This window comes from Chrysochloris asiatica, unplaced genomic scaffold (genome assembly GCF_000296735.1).
Source record: "Chrysochloris asiatica unplaced genomic scaffold, ChrAsi1.0 scaffold00127, whole genome shotgun sequence".
NCBI classification, from domain to species: Eukaryota; Metazoa; Chordata; class Mammalia; order Afrosoricida; family Chrysochloridae; genus Chrysochloris; species Chrysochloris asiatica.
Genome location: NW_006408645.1, coordinates 164,913 through 184,996, shown reverse-complemented (window position 1 = coordinate 184,996; position 20,084 = coordinate 164,913). Strand labels below are relative to the sequence as shown.

General features: G+C 45.4%; 1 protein-coding gene across 1 annotated transcript in view; it reads left to right on the top strand.

Moving 5' to 3' along the window:
* MYRIP (myosin VIIA and Rab interacting protein) overlaps positions 1 to 20,084 on the top strand; it is a 438,367-nt gene that overhangs the window by 303,891 nt on the left and 114,392 nt on the right. Inside the window, exons 4-7 of the mRNA XM_006869177.1 lie at positions 7,274 to 7,354; positions 10,688 to 10,785; positions 10,969 to 11,049; positions 13,364 to 13,504. Coding sequence (XP_006869239.1) covers positions 7,274 to 7,354; positions 10,688 to 10,785; positions 10,969 to 11,049; positions 13,364 to 13,504 — 401 coding nt within the window. The remainder of the gene's footprint in view (positions 1 to 7,273; positions 7,355 to 10,687; positions 10,786 to 10,968; positions 11,050 to 13,363; positions 13,505 to 20,084) is intronic.

Below are 20,084 nucleotides of genomic sequence, written 5' to 3'. Positions count from 1 at the left end.
TTGGTTATTGCCTGGGTTTTGGTGTTTTATTCGGTGTGAATGCAGCTTGGCTATTTGGCAGCAGTTTCTGACTCTTCTTGTGTAATATAGGGAGACAAAGAGTCCTCCAATAGCAGAAGGTAGGCTTGTAACAGCCAAACAACAGCAGCCGGATAAAAAACAAAGTCAGAATCAAAACAAAAATGGGAAAAAGAGGAAAAAAAGAAGAAAGAAAAATAGAGAAAAGAAAAGAAAAAAGAAGAAGAAGAAGAAGAAGAAAACCCAGAAGAAAATATTGCAGGACCAGTGAAATCAAGGCTTAATACAGCAGTCTCTAATCACAGAAAAGGGAAAAGGGGGGGAGGGGGAGAATAAAGAGAGAAGGAAAAGAAAAAGAGAGAAAAAATATATATATAAAATAAAACCAAAAGAAAATGATGTAGCACCAGCCAAAACAATACTCAATACTGTATTCTCCACTCACAAAAAGGAGGGAGTGGGGTGGAGGAGAAAAAGGGGAAGAAGAAACAAAAAAAGAAAGAAAGAAAATTATTATAAAAAAACAACAACAGTAATAATAAGAAGAAAATCTGTCGCTTAATGTAGGTATGTCTTTAATGTCCTAACTCTCTTTCGGTCACTCTGCCCTCCTCTCCTGGTTGTTAGGTGCTGTCGAGTCGATTGCGACCTGTAACGACCCTGTATAGGGTTTCTATGGAGCAGTTGGTGAGCTTGAACCCCCGACCCTGCAGTTCAAAAGGCTCTGTAGTGGTGTCCCAGCCCTCAGAGTCACGCTGGGACTCCTGCTAAACCAGCTAAGAATGGGAGACCTAAATAGGTTTCCTGAGGAGCGGTTGGTGAGCTTGAACCACCAACCCTGCAGTTCAAAAGGCTCTGTAGTGACGTCCCAGCCCTCAGAGTCACGCTGGGACTCCTGCTAAACCATCTAAAAAAGGGAGACCCAGAGAGGGTTCCCGAGGGGCGACTGGTGAGCTTGAACCACCAACCCTACAGTTCAAAAGGCTCTGTAGTGGCACCCCAGCCCTCCGAGCCACGCTGGGACTCCTGCTAACCCAGCTAAAAAAAAAGGGAGACCCAGATAGAGTTCCCGAGCGGGGCAGAGGCCGCTCGGCCGGGAAGCCGCGGGGCAGGAGAACACGGCCCAACTGGGCGGGGCAGAGGCCGCTAGGCCGGGCGGGCACAGTCCGCACCTGATGACGTCAGACAGTCGCCACTTCTCTTCTTTTCCTGTCCATTTGTTTGTTTGTTTTTAACTAACTTCTCTCTGCCCACTGTATGCGCCGAAACCCCACTCTAGGGAAGATGTCCCCTGCCTTCTCCTCCCCCCATCTCCAGTGGTTCTCCCTGTTCGAGGCTCCCCGCCACCAGAGGCTCTGCACGAACTTGTTCCAGCCCCACCCCCAAAGCCCAAAGGAGCTGGGGCTACAGCTGCACGCTGCAGCGGGCACAAGTTTAAAAAGCCAGCAGTTCCTCAGTACGGTGATTTCTCAAAAAAGTGGGTTTAAGATTCTGAAGTACCGAGATTTATGGTGGCTGCAAGGGTGTGGGTTCGCCCCAGGAAGGCCTCCCCTGTGAATTCCCTGAACCCGGAGCCCCCCTCACCAGTGCTGCCTGGCTGCCGTGGCAAACCGTAAGTCGGTAAATGCTTTTTATCCACAAAAAGTAAAGAAAAAAAAAATCTCTTTCATCTTAATTTATAATTTATTCACCATCACTATTTTACATTGTTGTAGTCTCAGTAAAGTCTTTGGTTGTGTCTTACCTAAAAATATGCCAGCCACTTAGACAAGGGGGAAAATAGAATGGAAACATTAAACAGAGAAAATCATTAGTGCCTTTTGTGGTAGTTGCTAGAATCTGTCTTTCAAACTATTCAGTAAGTCTATAGCTAACAGAGTACTGCTGAAGATTTCCATATAGTATTTTTATCTTTTTCATGCTGAGTTTTCTAAAAAAGAAATTCTCTATGAATAGAATCTAAAAAGAAATAATGCTTCTAGCGATTGCTTCTCAATCCAAAGAGATATCTCAAGAATATTCTATTTGTACTGCATCCTTTCTTCTCTTGTACATCTTTGGGTTTGCTTTATTTGCCTCTTTAAATGTCACCAAATCCAAATCTTTGTTGCTTAATTCAAATGGAGGAAAAAGTAAACACATGTGGAGTACTCAACAGAACACACAATTCTGACTTCTCTCCCAAAGCCCCACAAGTGGAGAAGGCAGAATTGAATCCCAAGGGCGTCCGCTTAGGGCTCTGAAATTTACAAGTATCATTTTCAAAGAAGACGCGTTTGCTCAAAATAAGTATCTTCCATGATTGAAGCTGACTGAGGTATGGTGCACACTGATTCCCGTGTCTTTCCCACAAGCCGCCATCACAACACACATTGCATGTAGGTGATGGTTCACAAAGTTGAACCTGCAAATATTGGCATAGAGGTGGTGGTAGTGGTATTAAAGTACCCTCAAGTCAGTTCCAACTCGTAGCAACCCTGTACAGCATTTCTGAAGAACAGCTGGTGAGCTTAAACTGCTGACCTGGCCATTCAAACTGACCTTGCTGTCCAACGCATCAGCCTGCAGCACTACACCAGGACTCCAGGTGGTTGTGTTAAGTGCTCTGAAGACGGTTCTGACTCATAACAACCCTGTATAGGGTTTCCAAGCTTGTGAATCTTTGCAAGAACAGACAGCCTTATCAGTCTCCCATGGATTAGCTGGTGGGCTCAAACCACTGACCTTGTAGATTTCAGTCCAGTGCTTATCTCCACATTCCAAAACACTTGCTTGCTCCCAAGACAAGCAGTCAGGAGACAGTATTTGAAATGACACTCAAACTTGCAAAGCTGTAATCATAAAGCAATGAAATTCTTTATATGTATATCGACCAATAAATTTAGCTTCACCTTAAGTGTGGATAAATCTTCCCATGGTAAGATGACCTCCTGGTTGTGTTAGATGACTGAGGAGTTGTGTTAGTTTTATAATGAACACTTTTTTGTGTGATTGTCACTTGTCATTCTTAATATTGGCTATGCATTGGAATCACCTAGAGACCTTTGAAAAATATCCTATTATCCAAGGCCATCCTCGACTCCCAACCAGTTACTTCTGGGACCCACAATGGATCCCCACCCCCACCCCCAGATTGTTTTAAAGTTCATGCAATGAGGTTCTAACCTCAGCTAGACTTTTCCAGTTTCGCTCAGCATAATTCTGAATAAGCTGGCTCCGTCATTAATTCCAGCTGTGTTTGTTATTGTCATCAAGTCAGCCTGGGGGGTCTTCGAGTCACGGTGACCCCATGCACAGTGCACACAATGCTGCCTGGTTCTCTGCTCTTCCCATGATCCTTTACAGAACCATTGTGATCCATAGGTTTTCATTATGGTCTTATTTCTAGAAGCAGAGTTTCAGGCCTTTCTTTTTAGTCTATCCTTGTCTAAAAGTGCTGCATCATAGCAATAGGCAAGCCTCACTGACCAACAGATGGGTGGTGGCTGCACATAGGTGAACTGAACCCAGCTCTCCCACATAGATGGCAAGGATTCTACCACTGACCCATGTCAACTCCAACATTTGATGCCAAGCATCATGTACAGTGTCTACAGTATCCTGAGCATGGCTGTGCACCTGAACCCTCAGTAGAAAGCCCCTTTCATCTACAAAACATATCTACTGTGTGGGCCAGCAGAGTTGTCACACAAACATAAACATTTAGTCCCCTGAAAATGTATTTAGTTCACAGAAGCCCATGGGTCATTCATCACCTGCACATCTAGCATTACCATCAGCTCAGCCCTCCTGAACCAGCTCTACTCCTTCTTCTGCCTCAACAGGTGGCCAAGTTAGACTAAAAATGAGACCCATTAACTTTATCAGCAACATCTAAGGTTTGTCTTTCCTTCAGTCAGCATTTATTAGATACCTACTCTGTGCCCACTTAGCTTAAGAGTCAGGGGCTCATCAGTGACAGGTAAGACCCTGGCATTCTGGTAATATCAGATAAATACTAAACAAATGTACAAAATAACATTTTATCAGATGGTACTAAGTGCTTAAAAGACTCATCTGATAGGCCCAGCATCACAATTTTAACATCCTAATACAAAAAAAAAAAAAAAAAACACACACACACACTACACAAGAAGATCAAGTAGCTGTTATTAATATACTGAATCTCTGGACAGTTACAAAAATCATATGTTTTTATTCATTATTGAACAAGAAAAATAAAGCCTGCTTTGATTTATTATCACTATCTGTTTTTTGGCATGATTCCTGAAAAGGTCTCTCATGGGGAATTTGATTGACTCATGTGATCTTCTGAAAATGCTGAGCCACCTGAAATCAGAGGTTCTCTCAGCTGCTGAAAAACAGTGACTTAATGTCATCAGGCTACTGCACTGTGCTTTCAGGAACAGTTCAATTACTTTCTGCCCTTGGGAGAAGCGCATGCTCCCAAATGACCCTGAAGCTCTCATGCATAAATTTAAAGGCAAACAGAGGGAGAAGTGTTGGGCCAGAAAAACTGAAGTCATGTAAAGTCAGTGTGTTTTCTCTGGTCAACTCAGTCTTCCTGAGATTTTTTCTCTAACACCTCCCCCCAGCCCCATCTTCTCCACTCTCCTCATATCACCCATCATCCATCTCTTCTATTTTCTCAGCTGACAGCCTGACTTCCTCTTTCACTGGGTTAGGTAGTACACCACACAGGGACTTCCTCACCTTCCTTCTTCCAGATACACAAGCCTAGCTCTCTGTATTCAGCTGTCCACCAGCTTCAGGAGGCTGCAGTAGAGATGCCACCCCAGCTCTGTCACCTACCTTTCTGCTCTTGGCATTTCATTGCTGTCCGCCTTCCAGAAATGCCTCAAGGTCACTTCCTTCTTGCCTATTCAACCCTCTCATCCTGGCTCCTTCCTAGTGATGTATAAACATGCCCAAATTCCTACCCCACACATTTCTCTCCACTTCACTGTCCTGCCGTTTGCTTTCCCATCACAAGTAAATTCCAGAAAGCCAGCTACGCTCTCTCACCTTTTAGTTCCTGTCCTTCTGCATGCTGTACCTGCCTAGCCCACTTCCAGGCTGTTCTCTGACCTTACTCAGAATCCACATTTAGAAGCACAGATCTAGATCAACTCTATGAGACCTTTCATGGTTTCATAGGACTGATGTGGCTGTCACAACTTGTGTGGTAGGGGTCTTCAGGGCTGTCTTCTCCCATGCTTCTCTCTGCTACCCAGCCACGGGTCATCTTCGGTCCTCAGGGTCACCCTGCTGCCAGTTTCTGTGCATGCTGTTCTCTCAGTCCTAAATGCTTTCCAACCTCCATGGCCCCTTGACTAGATCAGTCTTCCTTACCGAACATTTCACTGTACCATGAACCACCCCATTAGTGCACTTGTGGCGCTGTAGGATCAGCACTGAATTATGAACCACAAGGTCAGCAATTCAACCCCACTAACTGCTCCCTCTGGTAGCGTAGTGGTTACGAATCAGGCTGCGAACCTTAAGGCCAGCAGTTCGAAACTACCAGCCGTTCCGCGGGAGAAAGATGAGGCTTTCTACTCCCGTAAAGATTTACACCCTCGGAAACCCTGTACAGGGTCGCTATGGGTCGGAACCGACTCGAAGGCACTTAACAACAACAACAACAAACTGCTCCTTGGAAACCCTTTATAGGATCCCTTTGAGTCGGAACTTACTGGAGGGTACTTAACAACAACAACAATTTCATCTTTATCTAAATCTGTAATAAACTATCAAGTTCATCAGGGTGGACGGAGGCTTAGGCTTTGCTCACCAAAGTAGCCTGAGCATCCAACCCAAGCCAAGGCCCATAATAGGTGCTCATAGAGTATTTGTTGTATGTATGAATGAATCCATACTAGGTATAGCCATGCCATTGTGAGATATTTGCATTAGATGTATGGTCTAGAAATTGAGACGATTTCATATCTTGTTGTTTGCCAACAAATCAATGACAACTCACGGTGACCCTATATGATGACTTATGAAAACTTCTGCCGTAGTGTTCTGGTTTCGTAGGCTATAATCTTTCTCCTCTGGAGCAGTTGGTGGGTTTGAAGCACTGGATTTTCAGTTAGCAGCTGAGCGCTATTCTCCCTATAGAGCTACGCTAAGGAGACATGAGGTCTTTTGACAGTCAGAAAACACAAACATACAGTGTGCACTCCACCCAGAATGGCACCAGGTCAGGCTGAGTTGCCATGGAATCACCACATCAGTGGCTCACTTCATGAATCTGCCCTTACAAGAAAGAGCGGGGTGTGTCATACTTACTGAAGGCGTTTTGCTGAGGTCGACTTGGCATCGTGGTGTGTGCCCGTTTGAGCGAAGGCACGGTAGCTTCATGCTTGTTTTTTGGGTTCTGTCTTATCGGGATTTTAACCAGTACCTAATTCAATGAAGAATTTGGAGCCACATGCTCTGTCTAGGCACTCTCTGCATACCCAAAATACAGTGACTTTATTTGTTAAGTTACCATGTTGTTGCTATGTGCCGTGGAGTCGGTTCCAGCTCATAGCAACCCTGTACAGGGTTTCCAAGGCTATAAATCTTTACAGGAGCAGAAAGCCTCATCTTTCTCCTGCGGAACAGCTGGTAGTTTTGAACTGCTGACCTTGCAGTTCGCAGCTCGATTCATAACCACTAAGTTACCATAGTCCCCTTCAAAGATCTCATTTGATGAATTATTATGCAGAGAGAGTACAACCCCACAACTTAAAAAGAACTTTTTTTTTAAAAAGTTAGTTTTGTTTACCTGGCTGCTCTTCCCAGGCCTGGAACTAATATCAGGGTTTTATATTTCATCTGGAGACAAGTGAAAAGCCGCTGGAACTTGAAAGATCAAATACCATGACTTCCCTAGCTTTCCCCTGGGTACCTGATTCTCTTCTATGGAATGGGGAGTGTCGACAATGAAGTCATTGGCTCATGGCAGCTGTTTGGGTTGATGCCATGGACTATAGTAAACACCAGCTACATGAAGTCCTATCACACTTAAAAAGGAGTTCTTTTCTTACTGCTGCCATAAGTCCTTTTTTTGCAGGTCTGGAAAAATGTGACAGCTCAAAAATCGTTAGACTACCATGGGACTCAGTGGTTTCCAAACACTACTGGCAAAGCTAACTCAGACAGTGGTGGCTGTCAGGTCAGGGACACAGTACACCAATGCTTAATCATGAAGACCTTCGATACTCATTTTCTCTTCCCCTTTCGCCTCTCTCTGTCTTTTCTCTAGGGGGAAGCTTTTTTGAGGCAAACCTGGAAAATGAAGAAAGCATTTCAGGCAGTGATTCAACATTCTATAGGCAGTCAGAAGGTAAGGTGGCTTAATAGTTGTTATTGTTGTTTTTAAGTACCAGTGAGTCAGTTTCAACTCATACCGACCCTGTATAGGGTTTCCAAGGCCTGGCTGATTAGTTTCAGTCTCCAACCTTGTGGTTCAAACTAGCTTTGCGGTTCATTGCTAATCCAGTGCTGTCGAGTCAGTTCCGACCCCTACCGACCCCATTGTGTAGGGTTTCCGAGGAGCAGCTGACGAACTTGAACCACCAACCTTGCAGTTCAAACCAAGTATGTAGTCCAGCACATTAACCCACTGTGCAGTGAATGGGCAGTTGGACGAATGGAAAAGTCTTCAGATATTGCCAGGGTCTCTCTGTTGCCTTGTATCCCCAGGATGTAACTATATATTGCTGTGTGAGAATCTCCATAGGTCTTCTTGGTACTGATTTGTATGATCCCATCATCAGAATAAGTGCTTATGTATATCCAAAGTGTGGTCCATAGGTGAGGTTCACTACCCACAACCACTTGATTCCTTACATTCAACTAGTGAGGGGTTTTTGCTGGGAGCAATGTAACAAGGAGTCTGCTCACTTTCACATCTTATATTTGAATAATATAAAGAATGTATCATGTATTGATTAACTTCTACTTTCTTTATACCAGTGCAATAGTCCCCTTAGAGTAGGGGTCAAAAGAAAAAGAAACTTCTAATTTAAAATAAAGCCTTCTCCATCATTTCACATCCGTCTCTGAAATACTAGAAATTGGTAAACCAGTTCCTTCTGAGTCGCCTTCCTCTTGTGGCCCTCCACTGTCTCGCTCTCCTTCTACTATACTCTCTATGATCTTTCTCTTTGGGCTTCTTGTGATTTTCCCATCTCCTGTCATCCATGCTGTCTGCAACTTCCCCATGTGCCACCTCACACCGTCATGTGGGCTCCATGAACCACCACCAGATGCTGCTGACCCAGAAATGCCCAGTCCTGATCTTGGTCCAGAGTTTCTTACTCAAATCTCTATTCCTGCCCATCAGGACCTGAAGAGTCCATGGGCTCTGAACCTTAGCATGTTTCAGTTGAGCTCCTCAGCCTCCTCATGCACCAACAAGAGCTACAGCTGTCTTTCTCTCAAACTCCCGTCTCACTGCCACCCAGTCACCAGAGCTCCTGTCACACCTATTTCCAATTTTATCCCTTCCTTTCCACTCTGGTGTCCATGGTCTGAGCACCTCCATCCACTACTCCCTTTTATTAATGTCAGTAACTATCCAACTGGTTGTCTGCCCTTCAGGCATTCAGCTTGCTGATTCTACTTCCACAATCCCTGATAGTTTTTCCCTCTGAAACACCAACCTGAGACTTCACTTTTAGCAGAAACATCTTCAGTGTTCAACATCGTTTACATCTAAAACTCAGAAACACAAAGATGGTATCCAAAGTCTTATTGGTATAGCTTCAGGTTCTTATTTCCAGGGATCCATGGAACTTGGTAACCAATCCTATCATAGGATCTACTGCCCTGCCCCTCAGCAGTGACTGAAGTACCTGGTCCTCCAGTAGTTTGGAATCACACAAGAGCATGGGCTTGGTGTGTTCATAGGGACCTTCCTGAGCATTGCCGCAGAGCCTAGAATGAGAATAAAGGTACTTGGCGAGCTTTTATTTGATTCAAAAATCTATGGAGCAGCCTTCCTGTAACAAATACAATGGCAGGTGCCTTGAAGAAGAGAGATCCAGTGTCTCTCTCCAGGAAGCCCTTGGTGTAGTAACAGCATAACTTTTATAGGCCTGACTTAGCGAAACACCTACTGTCTTTTAAGACTATGTGCTCAGTTAGCCACCCCCATGGTGTGCAGTACCCTGGGCTGTGTTGCACCCACAGGACTTTACCACAACTGTCACAGCCACACTGTGGCATGCTGAACAGCTGGCTTATAGGCATTGTGCCCTTAACTGAGTTGATGTTTATGTGTTTGCCAAATGCATTTTCTGCCCACAGTGTATCTAAGAAGCTTGGATTTATATTTTTAATTGAATGTTTGGTTAATGAATTGATACATTCCACAAAGAATATGAGGCGGCTTACAGGAGATTTGCATGTGTTAAATAATGCATGGCTACGAGATTCTAAATGGAGGCAGGAGGTTGAACCTGGGTAAATAGGAATTTAGACAAGCAGCCCTGCAGACTACATTCCTGTACCTGACATAGGTGGGCGTCTTGGGCAGACTAAGGGTGATAGAAATTCACATTTATCAATATGAAACAAAAATCTAATGCCTCAAGGAAACTTAGCTCCATAAAGAACTTTAGTACCCAAGGAAGTCCTTTGATTTGGGAATCTTTTCTCCTGATTTCTGCTTTATTAAAAAAATACATTCACCAAAAGTATGATGCTGACTTTTTTGTTGTTTTTTTTTTTTTTTCAAAAGAAAACAAGTTGGCTTTTATTACTCACTTTTATAGTTAAAATCATGGTCTTTGGAGACTGAAAGTCTCACTTCATGTCTCAGCTCTGTGGTAGTGTCACTGTGTAACCTTGGGCACGTTAGTTCACCTGTCTGTGCATCAGTTCTCTCATCTGTAAAAGGATACTTAGGGTACCTACTCATGGATTATTGTAAAGACTAACTGTGGTCGTAAAATGAAATTCAGCCTGGGGTCATGCCCAACATCAGGCTCAGTGAGGTTGGCCAGGGTGATTTTTGCTGATATTACTGGTTTAGAGTCTAAAGAAATTCTTAGGTGGATTTTATGTTTGTATTAAACCATATGCACACCAAGGATGTTTAAGACATTTGATAACTCTCGTCCCCATCATCACAATTACATAGGTATAGTCTTAATCTGAGAGAACAGACGAACACCATGATACCCCTTGTATGAAGCTCTTTTGTTCATTCAGCTGGGTGCCTGAAGCTGTGCTTGGAGATAGGATGAACTAATGAGTATGATCAAGTCTCAACTCCCTGTTAAGTAATGTGTTAGGCAGGGGGAGGACATGGAGTCCATCTGGCTTCTATGTGAGAAAACTCATTAGCTATGGGAGCACCTTGGGTGGGCATTAGGCAGGTGGGGACTGGGAGCATGCTGGGGGTGATCTGAGAAGGTTTTTCAGAAGTCATCTCAGTAACGGAATCATGAGTAGAGACGTTAGCTTTTAAAGAATTGTAAATAAATTGCTTAGACTGGGCACGGAGAATGAATAATGATGAGTCGGAGCAGTGAGAGTACCAAGGGCCTTGATACAACGTGGAATTTATCCTAGAGCCACTGAGGGGTGTGAGCAGAACAACTTAAAGTGGAGCATTCATTTGCTTGTCATTTACTTTCAGAAAGTGGCCTGTGTTCTGTTTCCTGTCTAGGACATAGCATGATGGACACTTTGGCTGTCGCCCTACGAGTTGCAGAAGAGGCCATTGAAGAAGCAATTTGCAAAGCAGAAGCCTATGGGGACAGCCTGGTACGGCCTCCCTTTCTCTCTCCTTGAGGTGTGGGTCTGCTGCTAGGAGAAAGGTCGTAGGGAAGCCATTGTCAGAGCAGCCCTGATTGAATAGATCTGTCTCCACCTAGCCCTGCATTGAGAGTCATTGCTGAGTCTCCCTCGACCTTCCCACAGCACCTGGCCATTCTGTTCCCTCTACAGGACAAGCAGAATGAGGCCAGTTACCTTCGGGACCACAAGGAGGAGCTGACAGAGGAGTTGGCCACAACCATCCTGCAAAAGGTAGGTGGCCCTGGTGTCCAAGGGGCTGGAGTTTACCACCCAGGCCAAGATGAAGTAAAGAGCAGATATGGGAGGGGTCTCAGACACCATTTCTTCTGCAACCTTCTCCCGGTTGTCTTCGGGGATCTGGGGACCATTGCTAAACGTATGAATTGTTTGCTTTTAGGGACTGAGCTAGTAAGTGAGGAGCCAAGGGCTCAGCACTAACTTGGCTACTCACTGGCTTCCAGTTCTCTAGGCATCGTAGAGAGAGAGAGAGAAAATGTGTGTGTGTGTGTGCGTGTGTGTGTGCGTGCGCGCACACGCACGCACACACATGCATTTGCTGGATATAGTGTCCGTTTCCCACACTTCTAAACACTCTCTTACTGAAGAGACTCGGCAGTTACCCTGCTGCCTCCATGCTCCAAGCCTTTAAATGGTGTGTCAGTTCATTACGGCTGAGTAAACAGCTCCCCAAAGGGTGTTTTTGGGTTTTTTCTTGCTCATGCATCTGTGCAGTTGATGTAGACCTGGCAGACGGCTCTGCTTGAAGCCGTGGTTGAGGTCAGGTATGCTGGAATACGTTCACTTTGGGGCCTAAGTGTGCATCAGCTATTCCGTCATGGAAAAGGCACAAGAGAGCAAGAAGCAAGTGATGCCTCTTAAGGCCTAGCTTCAGCCTAGACACAGTTACCTACCTACTCCCTCCTCATATTTCATTGGCCAAAGCGAACCACATGGTTGAGTTCACAGGCAGGGAGAGGGAGAGGGAGAGGAGAATCTCCCTGTGCTGGGAGGGACTGCAGGGTCACATGGCCAGGGGATGCATACAGGGGGTGTTGAATAAGTGGGGCCCATACTTCCATCTACCACAGTCATCCCTTTTAGTCACAATAGTCTATGCCCTTCCATGTGCCAAGTCCATTCATCCCCACCCAAAGACCCCCAAATGCTTCACCCAAACACAGTGCAAAGTGCATTCACTCCTGGTACAACAATCTTGCAGCTGGAGACCTGTGAACTGGAAAAACACATTATCTGCCCCACATATCCGACATACAGTTTTGAATAGGGACAGGAAGGAGCACGGAACCTAGCTACCTGCAGAGGGGCAGGCTAGATGGCAGAGATGGTCACTGGCCCGTGGCAGTCCCAAGTTCCGAGTGGAAGGATGTGCAGGGTCCCATCCGTGTTCCTGGGCAGGTAGCTCAGGTCATTGCACACGTCGGCTCTTGGCCTCTGTCTAAGCCCCTTGTCTGGTCCAAAAACACTGAAGACCATGCTCTTCCTGGTGGCTCACCATTTTCTCCCCTGTTTTCTGCCTGTAGGTACATGGGTGGCCAGAGAGCTGAGAAAACAGGCCCCAGTAAATCCACAATGACCATACCCAGCATGGCACATAGTGCATATGAGTTTAACATCCTCAGTGACTGTTCAGTTTCCAGGTTCTTACAAAGTATGGAGTTAGAGCCGGAGACGCTGGGTTTGAAATCCAGTACTCCCATTTCAAACTTACTAGCTGCTCCTTAGAAACCCTATACAGGGGTCACTATGAGTCAGAACTTAACAACAACAACTACTGTTTAGGAGCCATGTGACCTTTAACTAAAACCAAAACTAAACCCAAGCCCATTACTCTTAAGCTCATTCTAGTATCTTGACTTCTCTGGGCCTGTTTCCTCATCTGTAAAATGGGAGGAATTATAGCCCATAAGTCTTCGAATTGTCTTAAGGATTTAATGAGGTAAAGAATGTACAGACGGGCTTTAGAAAGTCTGTGGGAAAATGGAATGAAAAGATCATGGGATATTCCCATGAGCTTTCTGCAACCCTGCTTGCAGGGTCTGAAACAGTGTGACATGTGGTGGACACTTAATAAGTTACAAAGTTAATATCATCAAAGTGCAGATTATTTGCAAACTATAAAGTGCTGTGGAGGAAACACTGGATGGTGTAAACAGTGCTCAACCACTAGCCTAAAAGTTGGCAGTTCAAACCCGCCCAAAGGCACTTCAGAAGACAGTCCTGGTAATCTACTTCTAAAAGGTCACTTTCTTAAAAACCCTATGAAACAGTTGACCTCTGCAGACACAGGTCACCATTATCAGAATTGACTCGATGGCAACTAACAGCAACAACAATAAAAGTGCTGTAGAAATGCTCGAGGTTGTGGTTGTGTCGTTTTATCAGGAGGCAAATCTGACAAAGGCTGGTGATCCACTGAAGCTAAACTCTGCAGTGGGACATTTCCAGTGGTCGTCTCAGTTACTCCCCTTAGCACCTGGAGGCCTCTTCAACAACTTGCCCCTTTTGTCACCTGCCCCCTCCCCAGATCATAAGGAAGCAGAAGAGCAAGGGCGAGAAGCAAGCAGAAGAACTGGAGTGGCCACGGCCCCGGAGCTGCAGTCTGAAGGCAGCTGACCAGGAGACCCCAGCCTCCCCAGGAGACCACCGAGCTCCCACCACCCTCTGGGTGAGTTCCATGCTGCTCAGGCATGTGCCACACACATGCGGAGGTCAGAGCCAGTCTCCCCATAGAAATGGGGACACCATGGTTAACTGTCTACAGTGGACTCAACTGCCCACTAGGCAGTGTAAGGCTTCCTAGAGGCCAAGGGATAGAGACTGAGAGAGGGTGTGAGAGCTGCTGGTCATGGCCAGGGGGTAGTGAGCTGGGGAGAGGTAAGAAACACAAGTGATTGTTGGAAACTATGGAGGTAGGATTTTTATGGAGCCCAACTTAGGAAAAACACAAATGCTCATGTGGGTGACATGTTTTTAATAAGAATCTTCATTGTGGTCAACATATGCAAGAGAGCCTTTGCCTTTTCAGCAGTCTTTACATGGGCTGCCTAATTACGTGACAGGCTACATTGCACATTGAAGAATGATGCTGAGTCCTTTTGGGGCAAAATATAGCTTTATGTGGGCCATGTGAATCCTCACAACTCTGATGACTTGATTTACTGAAACTCAGCATCTGAGTATGGCTGGGAGGTCTCAGTGTGAAGGCAAAGGCGGAATCACAAAATGCAGGGTCACAAAGCCCTGCCTGTAGCCTCGGAGTCTTGGGTTGCTTGCGATGGAGTCTTTTAGTCCATTAACTTTTTTGTTGTGTAAGTCGCCCCAGCAGAAGGCTGAGAAAGGACTGTGTAGAAGTTAGGACACGGGAACTGGGGTTTCAGGACTGAGGGTCAGCCAGAAAGTGAGAGACTAGTACCCAGTGTGACCAGCTGGAGCCTGGAGCAAATGTCAGATGTTGTTTAAAACTCTTGGTGTTGCTAAGTACCGTCAAATCAGCTCCAACTTCTAGCAACCCTATATAGGGTTTCCAAGGAGAGGCTGGTGGGTTTGAATGGCCAGCCTTGCAGTTAGCAGTTCAGTGCTTATCCTACAGCATCACACCAGTTTAAAACTGACGAGTGAAAAGCAATGCCCTGCTCTTCCAAGTGATTATGTGGCCTCCATGTCCCTGGATGAACAGATTGGGAGAGACGTGTGTAGAACAGCCGTGTGATCCACACTCAGCACCAGAATTGATGTTCAGCATTCTCATCTGAAAAGCTTTCCCCAGGCTCTCACCAGCCCCCAGATGTATGGGGACAAAAAGGAGGGTCTTCACAGCTTTATCAGAGACCTAGCATCATTGATTTCTTAGCAGAACCTTTCCTTGTCAGCATGCTCTCAGCTGATCTTACTGCTGGCTGTCATGCACTCAACAGGAGAAACAAAATGAGTAGAAGACTCCATCCCTGCCCTCCAGGACTCTGTAATCTGGTTAGCAAGGCAAGAGGAGATATGGTTAAGAGTAAAAACAAGGAGATAAGATGTGGCAGGTCATAACCAGGCACTGTGTTGAGAGGTTAAGCCTGGAAATGGAATCAGAATTGACAGGAAGGGTATTCCTCTGGCCTTCTAGTAGGCCCCGCAGCAGCCAATGTCCCTCACGTAGCCTGTCATTCAGTTTCTCCAGGCCAGCCATGCAGGTCCTGAGCTGTGGCTACAGTCATGCTGCTGCCCTGTGTTTTGTGAGTCTTCCTGTTGTACTTTTTGTAAACTGACCAAGTCGTTTGACAATGATTGGTTTTATGTTATTATGAAACTGCCTATGAGTTATGAGGTCGTCCTCACTGTATTTTTGTCAGCTAGACTCCAAGCTTTAAAAGCAGCCATTTGTGTTATCATTGACATACCTGCTCAGATCACAGGCCAAGCCACCCCCCAACACTTGCATTCCCCAACTTCAGGTCCTCACAGGTGCCCTGCCCCCAGCTTGCCTCATCTACATACTCAGACACATGGCGTCATCTTGTTCCTCTTTGCTCTCTCAGCTCACTCACTGGAATGCCTTGTCCACTCACTGTATCTTCCTTCAGGATAGGAGAAACAGGGGTTCTAGGGACCCTGACTTTGTCCCACTTCCCCTGGCACTGAAGAGATATCATTTGCTCCCAAAACAGTCCCTTCATGATTTTTTTCTGTTCACATCCGTTGAATGCAACTGTGTACAGTAACTGATGTTCTCATGCAAACTCTGTGTGATCGAAGGGTGTGGAAGGTCACGATAGAAAATTTAAGTACTAATAGTAATAATAAAGGAATTGTCAGACATCTGTAATGATGATAATATATGGCCAATATCTTTTCTTTATATAATGAAGCCCTGTGAGAGCAGCAATTTGATGGGACTGCCTTGTTTTTCCAGGTTTCTCACATAAGTGGGGCGCAATTACCACTTCTCTGTTGCCCTCTGTTTAGTATGACATGTTTGAGGTTTCCTTCTCCGACAGTTTCTGCCTTACACAGGTTCCAGATTTCACAGATTTTACCATGTAAGCATTATGTATAAACTTCCACTTAGCCTATATCTCCACCAAAATAAATCATAGTCTATGATTTTCCATATGAGGAAAAAACAAGCGATGTGCAAGTTCTCTCTAGGTTCCTGGTGTAGCGCTGTAGGATAAGCACTGGACTGGTTAACCACAAGGTCAGTGGTTCATGAACAAGTCAGTGGTCCACCAACCGCTCCTCAGAAACCTTATACAGAGTCACTATAGAAACCTTATACGGAGTCACTATAGAAACCTTATACGGAGTCACTATAGAAACCTTATACAGAGTCACTATAGAAACCTTATACAGTCACTATAGAAACCTTATACAGAGTCACTATAGAAACCTTATACAGAGTCACTATAGAAACATTATACAGAGTCATTATGAGCTGGAACTGACTCTATAGTGCTTGACAACAAAAAGTTCTCTCTACATCAGTGTTGAGCTGTAGCGAAGCAGTTACTCTGTGCCGGAGGTAAATTTATATAAACAAGGCTTTCACTTGTATTATTTCATTTGATCCATGTGAGAGCACCCATGTGAGAGCACACTGTGTAGTCTATATTATCCCCATTTTACAGAAGAATAAACTAAGGCCACTTCACTCTGGAATCGAGTGATGCTGTCAAGACTAGAACCCAGGTCTCCTGACTCTGAGCATTTTCCTACCCTCCGGTGTCTGTCTCCTGTTTCATGGGGGGACTTCTGGCTATTCAATGGCTACTTTCCCACCACATGTTCATTGACTCTTCTTGTCATGCATAGGGTTGAAGTTGAAAAGGCATTTCTCCTCCCTTGCAGAGACTGGAGGCGTTGACTGTCAGGAGAGCAGCTGTGATGACCTGCTGCTGTGTCCCCTATCAAAACTGGATGCAAAGGCATTTCATCCTTTCCTCAACCAAATACTGACTGAAAAACGATGGGTAGTGACACTCCCCAGGCGAATCCCTCACTTAGCTCATGAGGCTTTCTGGAAGGAACTAATCCACCTGGAGCACACTCCTGGCTGTGGGCTGTTTCATGCAGCTAGACATTCAGAGGCATCTGTCAGTCCCCCTGGACTCCCACTTGGTTTGCTAAAGCAAATGCCTTCAGGATTTTATTTTCCATCAGAAAAACTTACCTTGCCTAACAATTGCCTCCTGCATAGCAGAACTGCCTCGCTGTAGTTTAGACAACAATGTAGAGAGAAGTTGCACATTTCTTACTCTTTTTTTCTGAGTCAGATAGCAGAATATTGTTTCTTTGTAGGCTTCACTACAGGAACAAGGCCTAATAGAAAAACACACCCCATTCTAAGTTATCTTGTGAATTTCTGATGCACAAAGTGTTGCAAGCCATGGTCACCTTCCTCAGGCTCAAATCCACCTCAATGAAAAATGGGTGGGAAAAAACCCTGGGTGTAACGTTTGAAAAAGCCCCACAAAGGATGCTGTCCCACCCACTTGAGTGAGCACTTGTTCCTACTTAACATTTTACCAATCCAGATCTTATGGCCTGGTGGAGGATGGAGACCTTTCAGAAAGTACCAGATCATCAGCTGACTCTTGTTCCTGTAACCTTTGCCCTTAACTTAGACATTTGACAGGAGACCCCCTTCCTGTCCTCTGTGGAGTCTCACATCCCCTGATTTACAATATGTAAAGGGCATATTTTTATCAACAACATCAGGCAGGAAGAAGAGCATGCTTTGTCTATCCCTATACATCCTTGTGGAGTCCTGGTGTGGTGCTGTAGGATAAACACTAGACCATAAGGTCGTTGGTTTAAATTCACGAGCTGTTTCTTAGAAATCCTATACTGCATCACTATGAGTCAGAACTGACTCTACGGCACTTAACACTAACAATAACATAACACACTTGTACTGGGGAGCTTGCCCCTAGCAAAGCATCCTGAATCTGAAAATAAAAAGAAATTCAGTATACACTGAGCCCCCTGGCATAGTTCACCCTGTTTAGCCACCAATATCATTAGCTCAAGGAGCCCTGGTAACGTAGTGGGTTATGAGTTAAGCTGCTACCCACAACTCCACAAGGGAACGATGAGGCTTTCTAATCCCGTAAAGATGTACAGCCTTGGAAACCCTATACAGGGTCACTGTGAGTCTGAACTAACTCAATGGCACACCACCACCACCACCAGCATTGTTAGCCCCTTCCTGAGTGTGAGTTCTCACCTAATTAATTTCTGGGTTGTCCGCAGCCCAGCATCAGGTTTCCAGTGAGCATCCCATGAATGCAGGCCTATGGCTGAATATCAGCAGAATGTGTCCGTTTGTAGGGATTTAGGGTCAGCGACAAAGAGGAAGATCCTCAGCAAAATGGATTGACACAGAGGTTTCAACAGTGGACTCAAACATAATAATGGTGAGGATGGTGCAGGACTAGGCAGAGTTGTGTTCTGTTGTGCAGGGGTTACTGTGAGTTGGAACCGACTCAGTGACACCTAACAACAACACCAGTCAGCATCTATACTTGAACCTCTCTCATCTGGTTTCCAGGATACCTAAGAAGGAAGAAGAAGAATTAAGGTCCCAGCAAAAGCACTGGGCTCCACACCTTCACAAATGTCCATTTCTAACTACTGGTTTGATTTTAAAACAAACACTGTGATGTGAGCTGGGAGATGCAATTGCCCGTTACCCAGGCCTCAGTAATAAGAATGCATTGATTTTGATTTTGGGCTTCATTTAGAAAGTCCTATGCCAAGTTCTCTGGTAGCGTAGTGGTTACGAATCGGGCTGCGAACCTTAAGGTCAGCGGTTCGAAACTACCAGCCGCTCCGCGGGAGAAAGATGAGGCTTTCTACTCCCGTAAGGATTTACACCCTCGGAAACCCTGTACAAGGTCGCTATGGGTCGGAACCGACTCGACGGCACTTAACAACAACAACAATGCCAAGTTCTAAGGAGCGCTGGTGGCAAAGTGGGTTAAGCATTGGGCTGTTAACTGTAGGATCGAAGGTTTGAATCCACCAGCTGCTCCACAGGAGAAAGATGAGGCTTTCTGCTCCTGCAAAGATTTACAGCCTTGGAAACCTTATACAGGGTCTCTGAGTCAAAATTGACTCGACAGCGCACTACAACAACAGCATATTAAGTTCTAGCTGTTCCGAGGACCAAAGAAGCCACCATGCTACCAGTGTGCAAGTCAAGGGTAGACATTTGCTTATCCTGTCCCACTGGGCACCAGCCATCCAGATTAACACATGAACAGGGTGAACTCAGGTAACCCACAGCCCCACATTGACCAGCCCAGGAGGATTGCAGGAAACGGTCTGGCCCCTTCTCTTGCCTCTGACCTCTTTCTAATCTCTTTGTCTCTTCCTCCTTTTGCTCCTTTCTCTCTTCTATTGCCTTGCCCTGTTGCTTCAGACTTCCATTGATGTGATTACCCAGTCTTGACACCCCTCCCGAAGGACACTGCACTGACTCCCCTTCACCCAGACCCAGCCCTTCCAGTATAACAGCGGTATAGTAGGGTTAGCGTGGGCACTCAAGGGGAGGCACATCCAGTGCACAGGAGTCAGCTTTTTCAGTTGCTACATGCAGGCTCGACCAACTTAGAGACCCACAAGCGCAGCCCAAAGCATCTCATGACAACCTGCTGCGCTTCCACCTCTTGACTGATGCGACGTCCGAGGACAGAAATTCCACCTTTGAGCCAGACTTAAGGGCTGTAGTGCAAGGAGATTCGTGTTTAACAGCAACCACACAACCGCCACTCGTCTGTCTGACGTGCTGTGGTGGTTTGAATTGCTGTGATTCTGAGGGTTATACCACTGGTATTTTAAATAACCAGCAGGGTCACCTATGGTGGACAGGTTTCAGATGAGCTTCCAAACAAAGACAGACTAGGAAGAAAGAGTGACGAACTACTTCCGAATTGCTAGTCACTGAAAACTCTATGAATAGCAGAGAAACATTGTCAGATACTGGACCGGAAGGTGGGAAGGTACTCAGAATGTGACTGGGGAGAAAAATGCCTCCTCCAAGTAGAGAAAAGCTCACAGAACCTTCATTTGCTAATAAGCCACAAATCAAAATGAAGAGAAACAGCTGTAAACATCCATTGAAAATCGGAACATGGAATGTACGAAGTATGAATCTGGGAAAATTGGAAGTTGTTAAAAATGAAATGGAACATATCAACATCGATATCTTAGGCATTAGTGAGCTGAAATGGACTGGTATTGGCCATTTTGAATCTTAC